The sequence below is a fragment of the Melopsittacus undulatus genome, chromosome 6, assembly GCF_012275295.1.
Source record: "Melopsittacus undulatus isolate bMelUnd1 chromosome 6, bMelUnd1.mat.Z, whole genome shotgun sequence".
NCBI lineage: Eukaryota > Metazoa > Chordata > Aves > Psittaciformes > Psittaculidae > Melopsittacus > Melopsittacus undulatus.
Genome location: NC_047532.1, coordinates 46,986,695 through 47,008,772, shown reverse-complemented (window position 1 = coordinate 47,008,772; position 22,078 = coordinate 46,986,695). Strand labels below are relative to the sequence as shown.

Sequence of the window (22,078 nt, the reverse complement as noted above, 5' to 3'; positions counted from 1 at the left end):
GGTTGGCAGGAATCCTCGTTGGACTGCTGATCACACTGGTCCTGGAGATCATGGATAAGAATAATTGAAGCTGTTCTGAGGTGTGCTAGCTGGCTGCTGAGCACTGAAGATAGCCCAAGTACCTCCCAAATGTAGCTGTCAGAAAAGCTGCAGGGTGGCTCATACAAGCCTGGAAGGATTTAGGCTGTGTGATGTGTTGAGATGACTACTTTGACCAAGGACATCCCTTCCCAAGGACTCTGCTGTGGCTGGCACTTTAATGGAGCAACAATGTCCGGTGTGTGTTCAGGTGAATTGAGAGAGCATCCATGTGGTTAGCCCAAAATATAATGCACGAGAAGAGCTGTACAAATAAAGATCATAGCCAGTATAACTGGTAGGGCTGAGCTCATGCCCTGCAGGCAACTGGACTGGGTCTGGACCGATCTTCAGTTCTGATCTCCTGCCTGTATTAGGTTAGGGCCTGTTTCATCAGCTCAAGCTTGTAACTGCACCAGCTGTAGCATTGTTAGCCTCATTCAAAACTCTTCTTGTTGCATCTTGACAACTTTAATGAAATTTGGAGCACCTTGAGGGCTTGGTGGAGCACTTGTCTGTAGGGAATGCAGGACTTGGACTCCAAATTAGACATGGCCAGGGTTACTAGTGCAGTTTGTGTCTGAGCAAATAATTGGCATCTACTTAAGAGTCTAATGAGTGAAACTGCCTTCCAGGCACAAATCCTCAAGATCACAAACACAGAAGTGCTTTGGGGGCATAGCTGTTGAAAATAAACATGAAGAGCTGTTCCTCTGGCAGAAGAAGTGCTACCAGGCTCAGGGTGTGAGGTGTCCCAGGGGGGAAGACCCCTGAGGAACAGGCTGGGGAAGCCCAGGGCCATTGAACAATCTTGTCTCATCCCACATAGCAGCAGGAAAGCCCAGCCCATGCTGAAGAATAGATGTGGGAGATCTAGCTCCTGTCCTACCCCTGCCTGCCATATTCCCCTCAGTGAGCCAGGGCAGCTCTGGTACTGTAACTGTGTTGGAAAATACTGGCAGTCCCCAGCCTGCTGAAAGTCCTCAAGCTTTGAAACCCAGCTGGATGCTGACACCTGCTGCCAGATCTTACTGGGACAACCACCCCAGTTCTATGCTCTGGGGTGGGAGCCTCAAAAGGGGGAGCAATGCTGGGCTGCCAGTGGCTCCTACACAGACACTGGGAATCCTTGATCCTCCCCTGTGCCAATGGCTGCTCCATCTTGTTTGGTGGAGCTGACCATCTTCAAAGGGCAGGAGAACAGGAAAAGGGGCTGTGGGGGACCCTCAGGTTTGCAAATGCCAAGGAGGGCCATAGCTTCTGTTCACGGCCAGCTGGAGCACCCTGGTGGGGGGCAGCCAGTGGCAGTAGGCTTGGAGGCCAGGAATAGACCTGGGAGGAAGTGGTGAGTGCTGTGCTTTAGAGCAGAGTGTGGATCTGGAGAAGCTCTTGTACCCCTTTTGTAGGAAAGCACAATGCAAAGGAAACACCTGGGTAGTGAGAACGTCCAATCCAATTAGCCCTTAGAGAATCTACAGGGATGGGGATCTCGGGCTCAGAGGAATGGGGTATTTGCATGTGTCCTTTCCCACCCAGGTGGGAGGCCTGAAGGTGAGGGGCTCTGCCTCTCCCTGCATACCAGTTGGGTGTTAGGTAGGGATGTGGGTCCTCCAGCTCCCTTTGGCCATGGGGTGCTCCAAGCTCTGCAAGCACCAATCTCTCCTTTGCCACAGGCAGAGTAGGCTTCTGGCCCTGGTCTTTCAGAGAGCTGGAAACCAGCACCCCTCTTTAATGACTTAGGGCAGGGGGTGCAAGGGGTGATGCAGTTTGTGTACAAAGCTGCAGACCTGGATGCTCAGTTGGTGTGAGACCCATGGGCACTGCTGAAGGGACAACCCACAGCAAGTATGATCCATCCCCTCTGTGGCGAGTAGCCGAGGCACTGCTAGACCCTGAGTCCACAGGCAGAGAAGGGATGTGGCTCCAAATTTCCTGGCAGGCAGTGTGGTCCTGCATGGGTCTGGGGAGCCTGTGGAGGCTGCCCAGGGTTTGGTATACCACCAAGTGTGACCCCAAAGGCAGCATGAGGCCCTGGAGTGGCCCCCGGCTGTTGTGGGGTTCAGAGCCAGCAGCCTTGAGCTCTGGTGAGTCAAACCACAGCCATTGTAGGGGCACATCCCCTCCCACCCCTGCTTATCCCCCGAAGGTGAGGATGCTGTTTCCCTGTGGACAGCTCTCAGTGCAACGGCCGGTCTCTAGGATGGGGACCTCCCGGGGGGAGGGAGGGGGGTAGGATGTGAGCAGCAGGCAGGAACAGGGAGCACAACTTTGCTATGGGAAGGGGTGAGCAAGAAGCACCTACTGGAACTGCTGCACCATGAGGGGGCTGTGGGGCACCCCACAGTGTAGGCTGGTCCCAGCAAAGGCTGGGGGCTACATTCAGCTGTGGGAGCCCCATAGTGCTGTTAGCTGTAACCTTGGGTTCTCAAGGCTTCTTGAAGTAGGGACAAAAGGCAGGAGCAAGGCATGGGGGTGCCAGTCTTGTGGGAGACGCTGGCGCATCTCACCCTTTGTGCCTGTCAGTAACCCTGGGGTTCTGGGCTGGCAGAGGGGTCGGGGTATCTGGTCCAGTACAAGGGCTACTCTCCTGGGACAGAGCTGGTGGCATGTCCCATCCCGGCTGGCCCCCCAGCCTGCCTGCCATGGGCTGATCGGCCAGAGCTGTCCCTCCGTGGCTCCCTTGAAGTCGTAGCTGACGCGGTGGCCTAAAGCCAGAGTCCTTCCCTCTCGGCTGCCGGCGCTGTGCTGGCGCTGTGCGGTCCAGGCCATATCGCTGTATTGCAGCACCATCTAGTGCTGTGGGATGGGGAAGCCCAGCACCCCAACATCAGACCAGGAAGCTATGGCAGCACCGTGGGAACAGGCCAAGGCCAACCTGCCAGGAGACCCAAATATGTTGTTGGTGAGGATGGACGGGTGGCACAGCGTCCCCTGGCCTGGGGCAGCCAGAACTCGCCTGTTTTCCCCGTGCCCTGCTCTATGTTAGGGAATTTCCTGCGAGGATCCCAGGAAGCATCAAGAGGAGCAGACTTTCCTGGTTCCTAAACCTAATGTATCTGGCCTCAGCTGCTGGTTTTGCCACTTCCTCCAATGGATATAAGGCCTCTGCCCTCTTCTCGTGCCACTTTTGCTTCTCTATCAGCTGGATGACCCCAGCTCTGTAAGCCCCTCATTGTCAAAGTCTTCATTCTCATAGCATCTCCCACAGTTTCCTGGTGCCCATCTTCCATAGCTGGTGTGAGTGTGATCCCTTCCCACAGCTTGTCACCGTTTCCCTTTTACACACCTGAGGCAATGCCAACCCTTTCCAGCCTGGCTTTTGGGACAGCTGGAGAGCTTTCTGCTGCACAGTCCTACTGTGCTCTCCTTCCTTACCTCTGCATCCCAGCTCATCCCCACCCAGCTGGCACAGAGCTGGGTGCCATAAGAATGGGAAGCTCTGCAAGAGGGGCTGTGGCGATGGCTTGCCCCACTCGCCTCCCACAGTGTGGGGTACCAATGGGGAGCACTGGTGCGGATGTTGGGTGTGCAGTGGAGTGAGGTGAGTGCTGAGTCCCAACAGAGATTGCACCCAGATCCCATAGCCCCGATGGGCTGGTGGCCTGATGCTCCCTAGGGCAGGAAGAGTTTGGCACCTTCAGCTGAAAATGGGCCCTTTGGCAGCCTCTGCCCTGGCTGCCCTCCTGCCTTTGAGGATGGAAGGGGCTGTGCCCAAGTGACCTGGCAGCCCTGAAGTCCCTTTATCCAAGCAGTTCGATGACTGGCTGCGCTGTCCTAGTGATCCAAGAGCAGGATCTGTGCCCCTCAAAAGGGGCAGAGGGACTTGAATCTTCCCAGCCCTCCTGTCACCCTCCCAGTGCTGCTAGGGGAGGATGGAGCTGGGTGAGTTGGAACAGGAGGTGCTGGCCCTGCTGGCTGCCTGCTGCTGCTGGCTGCCTGCTGCCACGTGCTGCCTGCCGTCTGCCTGTGCTGCCTGCACCCGCGGGAAGGTAAGAGTAGCAAAGCAGGCACCGAACATAACGTGGCCCTGGGCTGTTTGTGTGCCTTTTGTTCACCAGTAACTTTCTCGTGAATCAGCTCATTAACCACATTAGGACGGCTCTGCTTCCTGCCTGAGCGTTATCGGGCAGGGCAGATCTGGGGCACCGTGCCAGTGGGAGCCCTGCTCCACTTTGCTGGGCACTCAGGCAGCCGAGATTCCCCGGTGGCAGCCAGGGTAGGTAACACACTGATGGTGCTGACTGTTGGCAGCGAGGACGTAAGAGCCTAGTGCTTGCAGTGTGGTGTGGAGGAGCTTCACTGTTCCCCCATTGCAGCACATAGGCAAGACCCCAGCATACCCAGGGTCAGGGTCCTGCTTTGCAGTCAGCCCTACTGGTGTTTTTCATTGCCATAAGCCATGCCCATGCTTCAGGGAGCCCCTGTGGTGTGACGGACCCCCAAACCATGCAGAGATCTCCCCTAAAGCCAAGATCCTGTTGTGCATCACCCTCCTCCCATGCTGCCTCGCTGCTTTTGCACAGCAGCTATGCCAAACCCCAGCTCTGAGGGCTTGCAGGTGAAGGGCAGTGAGGATCAAGCTTGCTTTGCACAAGGTTCACCCTGAATCTGTCTGTGCCAGTCTCCCATTCAGTGCACAGCTCCAGCTCCCACTTCTCCATCCTTCTTCCCTTTTTCAATGTGCCTCTGTTGCCTCTGGCTGTGTTTCTGGGCTCCATGGGGCCACCCTGCTGTTGCTGCCAGGTTCCCTCTCAGTGTGGGGGGAAAGCTTCCTGTGGCAGGGAGCAGCTTCCCAGGCCTGTTCCTTGGCTCAAGGCTGTTGCAGAAACAAATGCCTGCTGCATGCTGGTGGCTGAAGGCTCTTGCACCCACCATGGGAGCTGCTGAGCCCGAAACACCCCGGCTGTGAACAGTGAGCAGAGGAAGCTGCGGGTCTTGGCTGGGATTCACTAACAATGGCTGCTGCTGCTGAATTAGGCTGGTTCCCTCTGCCCAGCACTGCTTGGCCAGTCTGATGCCAACAGCTCCAGCATGTGCTGGGAAGCAGCATCTCCAGATGAGCCAGGGTTTGTGTGAGTGGCTGGGCACTGGGAGTGGCCCTGCCTGGAGAGAGGCTCCTCGCCTGCTCCAGCCAGGTTCTAACCCCCAGAACTTCCCTTCTGCCACCATGTGGCCCCCTCCTTGCGCAGAGCCTGGCATGTGGACTCCGCTGGGGGAAGTTCTCCTGCCCAGAGATGCCTGCTGAGGCTGCAGGTTTCTGGGTGGGGACTTTTTTGGTAAATGAAAGGAGTAACTGCTGTGTTGCTCCTCACACCCACTTCTCCCACTAGCCTTTGCACAAAAGATGGCATGGGGCTGCCCTCATGCTGTGGTGAGAACCACCCTGGACACAAGGGGTAGTTGGTGGCACACAGGTCCTGACCTCCTGCTCCTCTCTTCCCCCTTCCAGCCTCACTTTTCCCTTTGCTGGTGCCTCAGTGTGCCCATACCCAGGGGCTGAGCGTGGTGCTGGCAACTCTCAGTTCCCTTGCACGGGGCCATTGACATGGGTCCAGCAAAGCCCCGGAGCCCCTTCCCTGCCGGCCCGCACCCTCCTGCCTCTTCTCTCAGCACTCTCAAATGCCCCTTAGCCCTATGGGAGGGCACCTGCAGCTGCCTGGGCCAAGCACAAATTCCACCTCCCAGCACCCGGGGGTCCTTCACCCGGATTTGCGTGGTGTCAGGTCAGAGCACGCTGAGCTCTGCCCTACCGGGGCCTTTCTGCCATCAGATCGGGTCCCGACGTTTGCTCCGACGGCTCTTTAACGGAGGCTTAGCCCCGCGCTGGGGAATGCTGGGGAGGGCTGGGAGATGCTGGTCCCGAGGAGCGAGCTGGTGAGCTGCCAGCTATTTCTCAGGGAGCCACTTGAGGGCGGCAGTGACCCGCCGCAGAGCTGCCGACGCGGGTCTGGCCGGATCCGGCTGGGCGAGACTGACGAACTGGGACAGCCCAGGCCAGGAGAGTGCGGGCCGGCAGGGAAGGGGCTCCGGGGCCACCCCGGGCTTCCTCAGGATTCGCTTCCCACCGGGGCCCTCTCCCAGGGCAGCCGGAACTATCTATCCTGGCAACATCTATTGGAACATGTCTCCTGGAATTGAGCTACGTTTCTCCAGACCACCCACCTTTTATACTTTCCCTTTTTCGATACCTTCTGTCTCCCCTCTGTGATGGAGATACCATCACTGGGTGTCGTTCACGCTGGATGCAGAAGGCAGTTTCAGCTGTTCTATGTAAAGGTTGGCCTAGCACGGGCCATGCTACTGAGAAGTCTCTGGCCCATAAGTCCAGCAGGCTGAAACCCATCAGCGAGGTCTTGTGCAGAAGCTGCTACAATGGCTAATGCTCTCCTCATGGGGATTAATGGTCCAGCTTCAATTCACCTACAAAAAAAAATATGCTGTATTCCTCCCATATACATGCAGTGGCTGAACTCAGGATCTGAGGTGATGCATTTAATTTCTCCTTGATGCATGAGAATCATAAGCCCAGGCTGACCATGGTGTTAAGCGATCATAAAGCTGCCCATGATGTTTAAGAGCAGAAGCTGGAAATGCCTTCTTCCCAAGATTAGCATGTGCTAGAACTACGAACAACAGGGGGCTAAGAGTAGCAGTACAGCTGGAGGAGGCTGTTTTTGGTAGCTAACCTGATGCCATGTGTCATTAAAGCTGCACAACATGTGGGGATTGTTTGGCTCAGCCACTGCAGTCACAGCTGTGCCTATTTGTTTGGCCCTGCACAGGACTGATGCTGGTGGGCTCAGGGAACATAGGTTTTCTGCAGGGATTCCTAGAAAGTTGGGAAAGCAGAACAGTGTTCAGTGCTGCTCAAGAGGCAAACAGCACAAACTGCCCTATGGGACTGGCAGACAGAAATGAGGGTTAGGAGAAGCCTCGCTCAGAGCAGTCAGGAAACCTTTTCAACATGGGCAGCTGGAGGAGGAGAAATGTAACAAGGATCGGGGGGCATGGGAAGTCCTATTGTGCTGCTGGCTTAAGCAATAGCAGTTCATGGCTGCTGCAAGTAATTTTTGGAACAGAAAGGAAAACACACAGAGCTAACATTTCTTCCCTTCTTTGGACGGTAGGAATGTTTTAATTGAGAAAGTTGTTTTAATTACATTAGGTGATATCACAGTCTATTTTACAAGTTCAGGTAAGAGGATGTGTGGACCAATTACACAGGAATCCAGTAAAAGGTTAAAAACCTACAACATGAGAAAAAATGAAAAGGTTAACTTAATCCCCCAAAAATGAAACGCATTGAGAGTTTAGTGTGAGTGGAAATGGGAGATTATACCAGGATCCAGAGAAGTACAAAGGATGAGACTAATATAATTTACAGTATTGGTTCTCCATGACCATTGGTTTGCCCATGTTCAGAGACAGCCTCTTTTCCCCAGTGCATCGCTGAGCAGCTGGTCCTGTCTCTGAGGGTTTGGTCTGGTCTTGTCAGAGGAGAAAGCAAAATAACTGATGGGCAAAGGTCACAACCCACGTTGAGCTGGTCCCCAGGGGTCACCGCCTACAGGAGTGTCTTCCACTGGATAGTTGGGGGGTTTTGCACCAAGAACTGTATGGAGGAAAACTAAAACAGCTCCAAAAAGCCCCATCTCAAACGTAGAAAAGTCTCACTCTGGAAGTGCTTACGAGAAGATCGTCATCATAGAATTTGGTTTCTATAATAACATTACCACTGTGGAAGGAAAAGAGGAGAGAGAAGAGGTATTAGAAGATTGCATGACAGTAGAAAATGACTGCTCCCTTCTGTGCTCTCACAAGCCTGGGCTGCCGCTTGACCCCCTGTAACAGGAGCTTTGGTTCAGAGCCACATGCAATGAGCACTGTGTCCTGATCCAGGGGTGGCTGGGGCTGAAGGAGCTCCCCACTGCATTCCCACATGGAGCAGTTCTCCCCATCCCTCCCTCTCTCATCACCCCCTCTCTGGGCACAGTACCCCACAGGCTGCAGAGGGCTCACAGCAAACATTGCTCACTTCTACTGCTAAAAGTAAAGTAGCAGTCCCAGCACGTTCAGGCCCCTCTCTCCCACAGTCAATAGTGAAAACCAACGAGAATTCTTATTTTATTCCCCAACTCTGTCCTCTAGTGCTCAGCAAGGTACTTCAACCAACTTAGTGTGTCATTTCCCTCAAGAGTGCTTAAATGCTAATGAAAAGGCATATTTTATACAAACTGCAATGGAAGTGCAATTCTGGGTGTGACAAAAGCTCTGGTGGTTTATCTTGCTGATTCTGAGATTTTGGTGAATAAAAGTAAGAACTCTGAGGCCATTACAGCACCTGGACACCTGAGCAGTGTGATCTGACTGTGTCTAAATAACATGGCTGTTGAAAATCAGCACAGCAGTACCATCTCCACTACGGCTCTTAGTATCTGTACCACTGGCAAAGCTGGACCTGGCAAGAGCATTAAGTTTTTTGCTGTGGCATGGACAAAGTTTAAACTCAAATGTCAGGGAATGTTCTCAGTCTGATTGATATTCAGGAATCTTACGCACCAAGTATCACATCTCCATTCTTTCCTGCTATGGAGACACTGAGACAAACACAAGGTTTCCAGAAATATCAGAAGGTGAGGTTCTCTAAGTCTTGGCAGCTGAAAAAAGATGATTTCTTTGTGTCACAAAACCCCTTTTGGATTTCTTTGGGCTGATGATTCTACTGAAAAGTCTCAAGAATGACTTTAAGACACCTCCATGTATAAGAGATAGATCTTGGCTGCCCACTACAAGTCCACACTCCAGGGAGAGAATGGGACACTGAAAAATCCTCAAGGGCACTTGGGTTAGAACTGGACTCTCATGACTCCCAGTCCTGAAAATGCCTTGATTTCCTGAGATGGTCAAAATCAACTTGTCAGCTGTCTTTGTTTCTTTACTCTGATTCCCAAATCTGCCTTCTCCTGTACTGACTGAGAGCCACCAGCTCTGGTAGCTGAGGACGTGTGTAGCACCTGTGAGGTTCTGAGCAGGTACTGTTCCCGGGATTGTTCTAGGGAGCACTATTTGATGACTTCTGAGACCGCTCTCTCTTTGAAATGTGCTGTGAATAGAAATCAGTGATGGTAATTCCTATCCTGGTACCTTCTCTATGCAACTGGCTTTCTTCCAGACAGGGAATGAGAGGGAAAATGCTGGAGAGGGAGGTCTTCCAGAGGACTCAGCAACCTTGCGGTGAGACTGGCTGCTCCTGTCTGCCTCTTGTTGGCAGCAGGATTCCAATACCCTTCTGTCTCTGCTGGCAACGTGTTCCTCATGTGCTTGCCAGCACCCATCTAGCACTGCAGGGAAAGTGGCTTTTTGTCAGTGATTACAGCTTCCCAGGGGCCTCCCTCAAGGAGCCTTTTCTATTTGTCCCCTTGTGCCTGGCTGTCCACACTCAGAGTGGTGCCCAGGATGCACCGCTCTGACACAAGCCCACGGGATCACTGACCTGCTGACAACTCAATGTGCAAACAGCAGCCAGGACCAGATGTCTCTGAGGAAGGTGCGTGAATACCATTACAGGTGACTGTAAAATGACTGTTTGCTATCTGTTAAGAACATTTTATCCCCAGATACATCTCTGTGTGACTAAATGTATGGTTTACAAGCCAATGTAAAAGACACAAAGCTTGGCAAAATGGTAGGGAGCTGAAACAAAATGCTAGAGCAGCTCTTATGGGTGATATATTGCATGAAAAACAGCCACCTTGGACACAAGTCAGTGATGAACACCTAGATTTGAAAATGGTCCAGACATCTCATTGTTCTGGTTTTCCTGGGTATTAAGCTGCAAAGCATTGTAAAATCCTTTCACGGTTCACCTTTCAAAAAAATAAAGCAACTCTAATATAGGATCAGTTCCACTTGCGTCAAACTTTTATTACTATATTAATACAAATTGGACCTATGGGAAAGAAGGTAATGAGGTTGGCTTAGCCCCTTTTATCTCTCAACAGATAACAGTAGTGAGGGTGATCCAGAGTTGGTAGCAGCTCCCTCACTTCATTCCCACTGTAGCCCCCAAGGAAATGCCACACACTGCTTTTTCTCTGCCTGCTCTCAGATTCTGTATTCCCAAGGCACTCACGTTAAAACGTTAGCTGGCATCATCTGTGATTCAGGTGCTGCCTCTATCAAGGACTGCCAAGTGTTTGTGGAGTTAGGAATCACAAAACCAAATTCAAAGAACCATTCTGCAAAGTAAAAAGAAGATCCAGAGGTATTTGAAAGAAGATAAAATCCACAAATGACCCTTTTGCTTTTCACCTGACAAGCTGAGGAAGTCCCTATACTGTCCTGCTGCGCTGCCAACGTTTTATATTTATATTACTTTGTACAGCTTAAGCTGCACTGAACCCTGCCTTCCTCTGAGAGCAGATACTCCCTCTCTGAAATAGCTGATGGTAATTATAAAGTCACACCATTTCCTTAGCATTCAGTGGAAACTACATCACACCTAATTGTGAGCAGGGAAACCACACTCCCATTCTTGAAGACATCCCTGGGATCCAGTTGAGATTAAGTGTACAACTAGCTGCCCAAAGACAAGGAGCTCAATGTTTTATCTCCCCCTCCTCCACCCCAGATCAAGAGTAATACCACAGTGAGGGAGATCAGAGGTGCAGCTAGGGAGCCACACAGACAATACTCAGCGGCACTGCTGTAAGCAAAGTAAATCAGTCTCCTTTAGTCCAGCCTCCAGTCTGTTAGTGGCCAGCACTAGGTGCTTCTGAGGAAGATACATGAACCCTCGTCATGGGTGACTCTAAAATAACCTCTTCCCTTGCCTCAGGCAGCCTGAGGTGGATTTATGCCCTGAAGCATGATTACCCAGATTTTTTTCTTACATAACAAAGTGTTAATACACTTATGAGATGCTATCCCTAATGCTGTGCCCCATTAGTCCTGAGGAGTGCTTCAGCGCCACTCTGAAAAATTAAAATCACCATGTTCAACCAGTTTCAGTTTCGTTAATCCCCACCACGCTGGGGGTCCCCCCCTGTGCTGCAGCAGGACTGCTCAGAGCAGATGCGTACCTTCTAGACACTGCCCTTTGAAATAAACTTTCTGTTCCAGTCGGAATTTTTCCATTTGTTCTGCTGAGGAAAAGTTTAACTCCCGAGACACTGCTTTGCATTTCAGGATTTTTTTAGGAACTCGAGCTGTGAAACAGATAAAGAAGCATTATTTGGATACAATAGAATCATAGAATCAACTAGGTTGGAAAAGATCTTTAAGATCATCAAGACCAACTGTTACCCCAGGACTGTCAAGCCCACCACTAAACCATGTCACTAAGGGCAAACTGATCCCCCCTCATGATCTCCAGTCACAGCCACTCCTCATCTAACCCCCAACAATGGCTCACACTATATAGCGGCTGCCTCTGCCCCTCATTTCCCCTCATGGCCACACCTCACAGTCCGCCACCCCTCACAGCCCATGTCTGCCCCTGCTGTCCCCTCATGATCTCCTCTCACAATCACCCCACCACTCCCCTCATAATATTCCCTCATGGCTGCCCCTGCTCTCCCCTCAAGCTCTCCCTTCACCCCTCATGGCCAGACCTCCTGTCCCCTCAGGATCTCCCCTCACGACTGCCCCGCCTCCTTCCTCATGATCTTCCCTCATGGCTGCCCCTCCTCACCCCTCATGATCTCTCACAAACGACTTTGTTTTTACATTTGCAGGAGTGAAATCCAAGATGCAAATAGGTTAAGTACCTTGCCTAGAGCCAGGGATGAAAGCTGTGACAGAACATCACTGATCTCTCAGATTCCTGGTTCTAAGCTGTTTATTACTAAACCTCACAACTCTTCAAGTCAAAAGATGAGATGCAACTTGAATTTTTTCTTCAGGAAGTGTGCTGAAGATCACAAGCAGCTGAAGGGCTGTGTAGTACAGCTGGTGTGTTAGTCCTCCTCACTTCTCCTTCCCTTTCAGACTGTATATCCCATGCAAACCACAAAGGGCTATTTCCGAAGCTCAGCAGCACTATTTCAGCCACCTCACACAGCTCTGGGAAGTTGTCCTGGACAAGTGTACAGAATGCCTGTCCCTCAGACACCGAGACCCACATAGACAGTAAAGTCAGTACCAAACAAGAGTTTAAGAGAGTAATTTGGCAATCCAGGGTTTCTGGGCTCTTGCAATTGGTGAGACACCAACAGCAGGTGGCAAACTGTACCTGGTAGATATTTCATAAGGCTTTTTTTTACAAGTGGAGGAGTAAGAGAAGTGACGGTTTGGGGCACTGATTAATATGTTGCAAGGTCCTAATAGGGAGAATAAAGGAGGGAGTCAATATACTAAAAATATGCCAAGCCTGTCATGCTTCAGTGGTGTGATTGTACATATTCCTTCTTGCATATTAGAAAATGTTTCATGTAAATTTATTAGGGATAAAGAGGGGAGGGAATACAGCTGGCATGTGCTTTATGAGCCAAACTGTTCTTAAATGGAAAGCATATCAAAACATCCATAAGCAGACAGCAGGCTGCTGTTTAATCAAAGGAAAAGTCTACCAAACCCCAGTTAAATCCATCTGATGTAGAACAGTTTAATGGAGTAGGATTTTGATGAGAAACCAATTTAGAGAGCTGGAGGGTTAGGGAATATAAGCTACCACCCTGTCCCATGGAGAAGTACACAGCCCATGGTCTGTTAAAAACAAACTAAACAAAAAAGAGGTAAAAAGAAAATTAAAAGTGTAAGAAAAGAGTTTTAAATATAAAAGGTCTCTAATTATTTTTAATCCTTTTTGTTGGTTTTTTTTTCTTAGCACAGAAATCTGCATGGCACCATCCTTTACTGCCCTCACAAGTATAGACTACAGCCTATTGTGAATAAATATCCCTTTGCAGTTAAGTGTAAAATGACTTGTTAAAACTATTCTGCAATTTAGTAATTACATTTCTTTCATCCTCAAGATAGACTGCTGAGAATATTTCTTTTAATAGTGTAAAACTACAAATAAAAGATTACTTTAGAAAATTGGAACTGTGTAGTCTTTAGGGTTAGTGTTATTTATGCCATCAAGCAGAAAATGATAATTGAAATTATTTAAAACTCATTTTTCTTTCGTACCTCTTCTTTTTCCATTAGAAAGACAGAAGAAGAGAAAGCAGTTTGATTCTCATCAGTTAGGTTCATATTAAACTATGCTGAAGTGAAGGTAAGCATCAAATTTATCCTAAATTTACTAGTGCTTTTTTTCTAACTTGAGTATATACTTATACCCACACACTTATTTACGCTAACACACATTCAGTCAGATACTTAGTTCTGGTTAGAAAGTGATGAATGACACATTTCTTATTTACTAAGCAAATAATTTTGGGTACAACCGTGTTTACCTAGAAATTGAAATTCAATTAAATATCCGTATCATGTTTTCATGTAGTTTAATGAAACTACCTTAAATAGGCTTTACTAGGGGAAAATCCTGCCTGACCAATTTGGTGGCCTTCTATGACAGGGCTACAAAAGTGATGGACGGGGTGGAACAGTTGATGTCATCTACCTGGACTTGTGCAAAGTGTTCAACACTGTCCCACATGACATCCTTGTCTCTAAATTGGAGTGTCATCAATTTGATAGGTGGAGCACTCGGTGGATAAAGAACTGGCTGGATGGCCACACTCAAAGAGTTGTGGTCAACGGTTCAATGTCCGGTTGGAAATCAGTAACGAGTGGTGTCCCTCAGGGATGGGTGTTGGGACCGATCTTGTTTAATATCTTTGTCGCTGACATGGACAGTGGGATTGAGTGTGCCCTCAGCAAGTTTGATGATGCCACCAAGCTGTGTGGTTCTGTTGATATGCTAGAGGGAAGGAATGCCATTCAGAGGGACCTTGACACACTTGTGAGGTGGGCTGATGACAACCTCATGAAGTTTAACCATGCCAAGTGCAAGGTCCTACACCTGGGTCGGAGCAATCCCAGGCACAGCTACAGGTTGGGCAAAAAGGAAATTCATGGTAGTCCTGCGGAGAAGGACTTGGGGGTGTTAGTCAATGAGAAAATAAACATGAGCCGGCTGCAGTGTGCACTCACAGCCCAGAAAGCCAACCGTATCCTGGGCTGCATCAAAAGGAGCAGGTCGAAGGAGGTGATCCTGCCCCTCTACTCTGCTCTTGTGAGACCTCACTTGGAGTATTGTATGCAGTTCTGGTGTCCTCAACATAAAAAGGACATGGTACTGTTAGAACAAGTCCAGAGGAGGGCCAAGAGGATGATCAGGGGACTGGAACACCTCCCATATGAAGACAGGCTGAGAAAGTTGGGGCTGTTGAGCCTGGAGAAGAGAAGGCTGCGTGGAGATCTCAGAGCAGCCTTCCAGTATCTGAAGGGGGGCTACAGGGATGCTGGGGAGGGACTATTCATTAGGGACTGTAGTGATAGGACAAGGGGTAATGGGTTCAAACTTAAACAGCAGAGGTTTAGACTGGATATAAGGAAGAAATTCTTTACTGTTAGGGTGGTGAGGTACTGGAATGGGTTGCCCAGGGAGGTTGTGAATGCTCCATCCCTGGCAGTGTTGAAGAACAGGTTGGATGAAGCCTTGGGTGATATGGTTTAGTGTGAAGTGTCCCTGCCCATGGCAGGGGGGTTGGAACTAGATGATCTGGAGGTCCTTTCCAATCCTAACTATTCTATGATTCTATGATTTGGGACATATAAGAAAGGAAGCTATCTTAGCCAAACTTATATTTCAAACCACATCTTTTCTTACATAATGAAAGGATTATTTGTGTTTTCTGAATGAAAGCTGGCTCTGGTGACTGGGAACAACACTGGCAATTCTACAAGTGCTAGACCTCAGCAGCTTACTCCATTATGTGCTTGTATAGCAGAAGAAAACAAACTTCATGGATTTGCATCTCCCAGATTGCCTCCCAGTTTTGAATGCACTGTCAGTGAACTGAGCTGACTGGGTACATAGAAAAGTTCCTGCTATCAAAAGCTGGCTTAGAAGGTTAATACCAGTTTCAGGTGCTCAGGCAGTGAATTCCACTATTTGTAGTAGTTTAGTGTTCAGACTTCAGCAGCAGTCCAATACCATGTTAATATTCTTTTCATTTAATATAAATGGTAAGTTTTATGTAGTAATACAGTATCATGATTTAAAACTTAAGGGTTCATTTTTTAAAGAAACTTGTACTTAAATCAAATATAAGTCCTGTTTAAAAAACAGAAGTCCTATTTCAAGGAAATACAATTTATTAATCCTGCTATATATTTGATTCTTTGTGATGTCTAGACTCTGATTTGCCCTGAATGGCCACAGAACGCACACACACAAATACTATATAATGACTTTGAGACATACATGGCCAACATTAGAGAGGAGATTTAGACTAGACATTAGGAAGTTCTTCCCTGTGATGGGGGTGCGACACTGGCACAGGTTGTCCTGAGAAGCTGTGGCTGCCCCATCCCTGGAAATGTTCAAGGCCAGGCTGGATGGGGCTTTGAGCAACCTGATCTAGTGGTATGTGTCCCTGCCCATGGCAGGTGAATGGAACTGGATGAGCTTTAAGGTCCCTTCCAACACAAGCCATTCTATGATACTGTAGGTTACCCTGCTCTTACAGGGGGGTTGGACTAGATGATCTTTCGAGGTCTCTTCCAACCCTTGGGATTCTGTGATTCTGTGATACTATGATTCTGTTTGTCCTCACTGTTTCTGTTACAGGACTATACCAGAATCACATTTCCCTATAGCTTCTTCTAATTCATAGTCATATAATCCTCCTTTATTGGACACCTCTCCCTTTTCTCAGCTCTTAGTGTATTTATTGAGAATAATCTATCCATCTCAGCCTTCTTTTCTCACTAAGCCATACAAGAGCATCTTTTTTCCTCTCTTCTCCTAAGGAAGACTGTTCTCCCATCTGTAATCTTTTCAGTGGCTTCTCCTAATAGCTCTTCTCTGCACCTGTTCCAGTTTGCAGTCATCCAACCTCTAAATGGATGAGTGAACTGCACACCACATAAGGTCTTAACAATTCCTTCTACCATGGGCATTAATCTCATGCCAGAGTATGTTTTAATTAATTCCCCAAGCTACTCTAATGGAGGTGAGGGTTCCTGTTTTATATGTGAGGAAAATCTGAGACACAGTGAGGTGATATGATCTGCCAAAGTGAGAAGGATGGCAGGAGAAAAATGAGGCAACACAAAAACCCTTCCTGAGGCACAGCTCCAGCTGCCCTTCCTGCCCCAAAGCACACCTTCCTGCAGTTTGCATTGAACCACAGCAGCTCAGTGCTCTGTCAAGACAGAGTTAAGAGGATTCAAAGACTAGCCATGCATCCAAGAAGAAGCTTTTACAGCACGAAGTCTGGCAAGACTGGGAATATTTTTAGCTGATTTTCTTCTGCTTTCTAGAGCCTGTTTCCTCATTTCTCCTAGGTCTCCTATTACACAGTTATTTCTAGAAGGCAAAACACCACTAACCTGCAGTCTAAGAAATTCTGTATTAAGATGATTAATTACCACATTTCTTTTAAAAGATGTATTTTAATTGCTTTCCTACAGTTGTAGGTGTTGGAATGTTTTTCTTTAATATACGTATCTTATACAATAGTCATAAGTAAGTATCTGCTAAGGTCTATTAGCAGAAATGTTTGCTGTTAGTGCTGGTAGGAGAATGGGAGTACAGGTTAGCAAGGCTGAAAGAAACACAGCTTGGAAAATGCTTTTAGTAATCACTGAGTCACAGCTCTGTTTTCCTCTTGCTCTGACCTGCATCTTCTACCCCTTGCATCAGGTCCCTCTTAAACGGAGATATACGACTGGTCCTATTAAGGAACTGTTGTCATAAAGCAGATGAATGTTGGCTGGGGACCAAATGAGAAGGTAACTTGTTTCTCTTGTGCCTTAAGCAGGCTTTGAAACCAGGTATATTGCTGGAAGACTACTGGACTCACAGAATTTTGCCACAGATCTTCTGTATGCTCTCTGGGCAGGGGAAGATCTTTATATTCTGGATGCTTCCTTCAGATACAGCAGAGTTTCCAAATTATGGGAAAGGTAAGTCCTAGTAGTGACAGGCAGAACTCAGTCCTTGATGTTTAACCAAAAGTAAGTCAATGTCACAAGTTCAATCCACTTACTGGAGATCAGCTACGGTACTCACATAATACAAAAGTCTTCAAAATTAAGTCAGTGAGGTCAGACTCTTCCCAGAGAAAAGCACAGCTCTTGGCAAGGGACATAACCTATCACAGTGCTTTGTCAGAAAAAAATAGGGAAGAGTAAGGGACTGTGAAGTCCTCTGCTAATCAGCAAGGACAGAGTAGAAGGGCAAGAGGCCTTTTATCAGTGGTAGAAGGACAGGAGAGCAGAGCAAATGTAGCGTGTGCATCACTTTAAAGCACAGGTCAAATTTAGTGTGTGGCCAGGCAGGGTAGTAACTATGCATGCTTCTTCCCCACTGGTTCTCCATTTGACCTCTACCTTGACTAAATCCTGTTGTTATACTGAGAAAAGTTACTATATTTTTATACCTCCCATTTTGGAACTAACATTTAACCTAGCAAAGGTCAGCCAGTTACTCCTTACCCAGCTTGGTTCAATGCTTAGCATTGTTCAACTTGTCCACTTTGCCAGCCCCTGATTCACTCCCACCCTTTTTTGTGGAGTGTGTCTGCAGACTTTTGTGGTGGAAGCCTCTGAAGGTGTGAGGTCAAAGCCAGGACATCTGTCCCTTCAAAGCAGGGATATGCTCACAACTCTGGTGATCTAGACATGCAGCACCACCCAGCCCCAAATGCACAATAAGGGCACACAGTACCTTCATGTTCCACTCCAGGTACAGACAGATCTTCTGTTCCTTGCCAGAGGATCTTCCCTGTTTCTGCATCCCGAAGGTTCATCCAGTTTCTGATTGGGAAGCCATTAAGGAAAAGAAACTTATCTACATTCCCTAAATGCTATGCCTAGTATTCTTCGCTAAGCCCTGAAATAAGCTGCTCCAGCTGAGTTTTCAATCATGTTTTCTGATTCTCAGGAGGCCAAGAAAAAGAGATGCTTTTTTCCCTGAAAATAAATGAACAAACCAACCCTTGACCAGAATGAATTCAACATGAGTTGGATAGTCACAGATCTAGTTTTCACCTTCAACTGAAGATTGTTAACCTCATTTATCATTTTCCATTGCTTCTAAAGGATAAAGGCAATGTCACTGTGCTGCAGAGAAGCAAGAACATTGCTAACAACAGATAATTCTACACAAACAGCTGCTGTTCTCTGGCATTTGAAAAATGCTAAGTAAAGAAATGCTTCCTATAGAGCATTAGAAAAAGAGTAACACTCATTTGAGTTTGTTTTCCTAGCTTACAAAGTATTAATATCAAGGGTTGTTCTATTGCTGTTGACCTGGTAACTGCCACTCACAGGAATTCTTCAGCTGCTGAGTGCTAAGCAAAGTGAGATCCTCTCTTTTCACTCTCAGCAAGTGCCAGCTTTCAAAAAACCCAGACCAGTGAATTAGTCATTAAAGTTATAGGCAAGCATAAAATACTAGTATTTTCAAAGGGACAATTAATAATTATCTTAAGCATACCTTTGAAAAATCTCTCCCATCTCATGATGCAGACATGGACACATCAGGACAGGTAGCCTGCATACCTGCCCCATGCCATTTTGAGTAGGACTACAGCCCAAGGTACCACAGCTGCCTCCTGCTCTGCAGCTCATCTGGGTGGCTCCAAGGAGTCACTTGTACAAACACAAACAGCCTGAATACAGCAGGATCTGTTACAGCTACGCAAACCAGTGCCTTTCCAGGTGTTTCCTTTTGCTGGTTTAGTGCAACCTTTGTACTCAGTACTTCCTAGACAAGAGACTGGAGACTATCTGGGAGAAGGGGAGAGGCCAGCTGCTGAAGGAACTGACTGGGGAGATTGAGAAACAGAAGAGTGACAATATGGACCTTGATGTAGGTATAAACAGGAGCTGTCAGAGATATTCATATTGAACTCGTCCTCTAACATACACAGTTTCCAAGCGGGCTCACACAAACTAGTCACATTGATCAAATTTTTCCAGAGCTCCAAGGAAGAAACAGATGCTTTAGCAAATTTTGCATTACAGAGTAACATTTGTTTTAAAATTATGTGTGTGGAGGAGGGAAAGGAAGGTGGCTGCTTCAGTGCAGATGTGAGCAGCCTTTCCCTTCTTAAAGGCTGGCCAGACTTTCCATGTCCCACTGAAAGGGCAAGAGAGGGAAGAAAGCTGGGAATATGTGCACAGGGTCTCTTGACACAGGCATGGCATTGCAGCTTCCAAAACTTAGCAACAACAGGAAGAGGGAACATGAGGCAGTCTGCTCAAGTCCTTCTAGACTTGTTCTGAAACACATAGTATCTACCATTGCTTCTGGGATTAAGACAAAAGTGAAAGGGGGAGAAGATGGAAAGCATCATTCTCGGAGGGCCACATATACAACCTCCATATCCCAGCAGAAAACTAGAAAGTGGAGATCTCGCCGCAGTTAGCAAACCAAGGCAGATGGGGGCTGTGGGCAGGCAAGTCAGAGAGAGAAGATGAGCAGTAGCATGACAAGAATAACCTGCAGCAGGGCTGGCCATTTCACATGGTGCTGGCTGGAAAACTGAAAGTCCTCAGCCAATGCAACCTGCAGGATGGAACTGCCCCAACTGTATTTTAAAATGTAAAACAAAAATCCACCATTTTCAAGACATCTTCCCATAGACACACATACAAACCATCCAGGATGAAGCTATTTGCATTTAAAGCAGTGTGCTGTTTGTCAAATGCCATGTACGAGGGAAAAGTAACAAATGAGACAGTCTGAACATCTCACTGACAAATTCATTTATCTCCGCAACATCCCATGATGCAAACACTCTTCACTATTAGCTGTATGGTAATTCAGTAAATTGGGCACTTGATTATCAAAACCTGTATTACCTTTAAAAAATTATCCCCCTCAGAAGTTTATTTACATTCTATTTGTTCACTATCGATTATCAGTGGGAGTTCCGAGCTCACAGGCCTAGCCATAGGCTGTGTAATGCCAAACTGAGCAGTAGACAAGTTCCTCTGAACTGCAGATGAAACACTAACCAGAATAGCAAACCTAGTAATAGAGCTGATCCAGCCTCCCAAATGCCGTATCAGTACTCTAACTAATGGACTGTCTTCCTTTTTCCCTGCCATGCTTTGCCTTCCTGTCCCTCTTCTCTAATAATATTTAAAGTACTCTGAAATCACATTTACCATTTTCAAAAGTATTACATTAGAACTGCCCTTCAAAGAGGACATATAGCCTCACAGCTTAATTATTATCCCTAGTTGAAATGCATAGTTATAGACTGATAGTCACCTGCTATTTCTGGTGAGAGTAAACACTACTGTGGGCTACTGATCTCTGTTGCTTCTCCCTACAAGGATTCACCTCTCAGTCCAGTCCGACAGAGATTATGAAAGTTAGACTGGCACATTGAACAGTGCTAGATCTGCTAACATTTGGGGTGTTACACTTCTGTAAAATGCTGCCAGACTTTATTTGGTACTGACTTTCCACTGTAAGAATAAATCCATGCAGGACAACCTAACCTAGGCTTTGCACTCTGACTGTCAAATTAAGAGATGAAGAATAAATAAAAAGCTCAAGACTATATCTGCTCACGAGAGCATACAGGTCAGCAATGCACGCCACAGTTCCCAGTTGTATTTAAACAATCTGGGCATTGCTAACCCATGTAAACTCCTTCTCAAATGAAAAAAAGGTTTAGTATCAGGGTAGCCAAAAGCTTTGCTACCTAGATAAATGCAGGTGCAGGTTCAGGACATGCTGTTCCAGCTTCTGCAAATGAAAAAAATTGAAATCAATCTGCTTTTCAGAGTGTATCCACACAGTTAAAATATCTGAAGGGATGAAATACTCTAGCCAGTCCACAAGTTTCTTCCTAGTAAGTAAGCATTAAAAAGGAAGAATAAATCATCAAATCTTAAACGTGCAAACACACAATTATCTTCTATTGGAAAAAACACTTCACGTTCAAGAGATTAATTCTTCGTATTTTTTTAATAAATGTTTAAAAAGAAACAGACATCTGAAAAAAATCCTCAGTCAAAATCAATAAAATTTATAAGACTTAACTGTAATGGAATTTAAAAAACAGGCAAAACCCATTACAAGTGATTTTTTGGCAAAGGAACACCTGACAAAAGCAGCACCTGTACTGCTTATCTAGTTAGGAGCTTATCTCACTATTTCTGTCATCTTGGATAGAAAGGCTGGTACTAGGACATACCCCAGAGTGAGGAAAATGGTGATCTTGAACGAAACCCACACACAGAGTTATCTTCTAATGTGTTTAATTGGTTTAAGATTCTTCCATCCCAGCATGAGAGATATTGTTACTATAAATAAAAAGTGCTCTGTCTCCCTAGCAGCAGTGGAGACCTGCAGGCAGGATGAAGAGGGCATTTTAAGTATTATTGAAAAGGAGAAAGTAAATTAATATAGGTTTAACACAATTACTCTTTGAAGAGGCTTGTCAAGCCACTTGGCAGGAGTAGCTAAGGAGAGCAAGTAGAGCCAGGCAGTTACAGTTCTGTGAAGTTAATATATACAGGAAAAAATAAAGAAAAAGAACAATAGTATACTCCTAATTCAGCTCCTCGTTCTAACATTCCAAAATCACAAGACCATTATATTTTCATTCTCCTGGACTTATTTTAATTTTTTTTTGGTAGGTAACAATGTCTGATTTAAGACTCAATAGATCAAACACTCTTCTATCCTGAAGGCAAGGAAGGATTAGGTAGAAGAGCAGAAGGAAGGGTGTACTGTTGATCTATTTATATTCCACCACCTATTGGGTCAGCAAAGTCTTACATAAAAGCTTTGTAGTAGCTGGAATTTGACTTGCTTTATATACATGACATGAATTATCTTCCTCTCAGACCTACTTTG

At 47.0% G+C, this 22,078-nt stretch overlaps 1 protein-coding gene across 1 annotated transcript in view; it reads right to left on the bottom strand.

Moving 5' to 3' along the window:
- Nucleotides 1-7,176: 7,176 nt before the first annotated feature.
- The window catches only part of PDE6D (phosphodiesterase 6D), a 38,689-nt gene continuing 23,787 nt past the window's right edge, over nt 7,177-22,078 (bottom strand). The window contains exons 2-5 of the mRNA XM_031043053.2: nt 17,924-18,012; nt 11,160-11,285; nt 10,211-10,316; nt 7,177-7,813 (exon numbers count right to left, since the gene is read on the bottom strand). Coding sequence (XP_030898913.1) covers nt 7,732-7,813; nt 10,211-10,316; nt 11,160-11,285; nt 17,924-18,012 — 403 coding nt within the window. The 3' untranslated portion in view covers nt 7,177-7,731. The remainder of the gene's footprint in view (nt 7,814-10,210; nt 10,317-11,159; nt 11,286-17,923; nt 18,013-22,078) is intronic.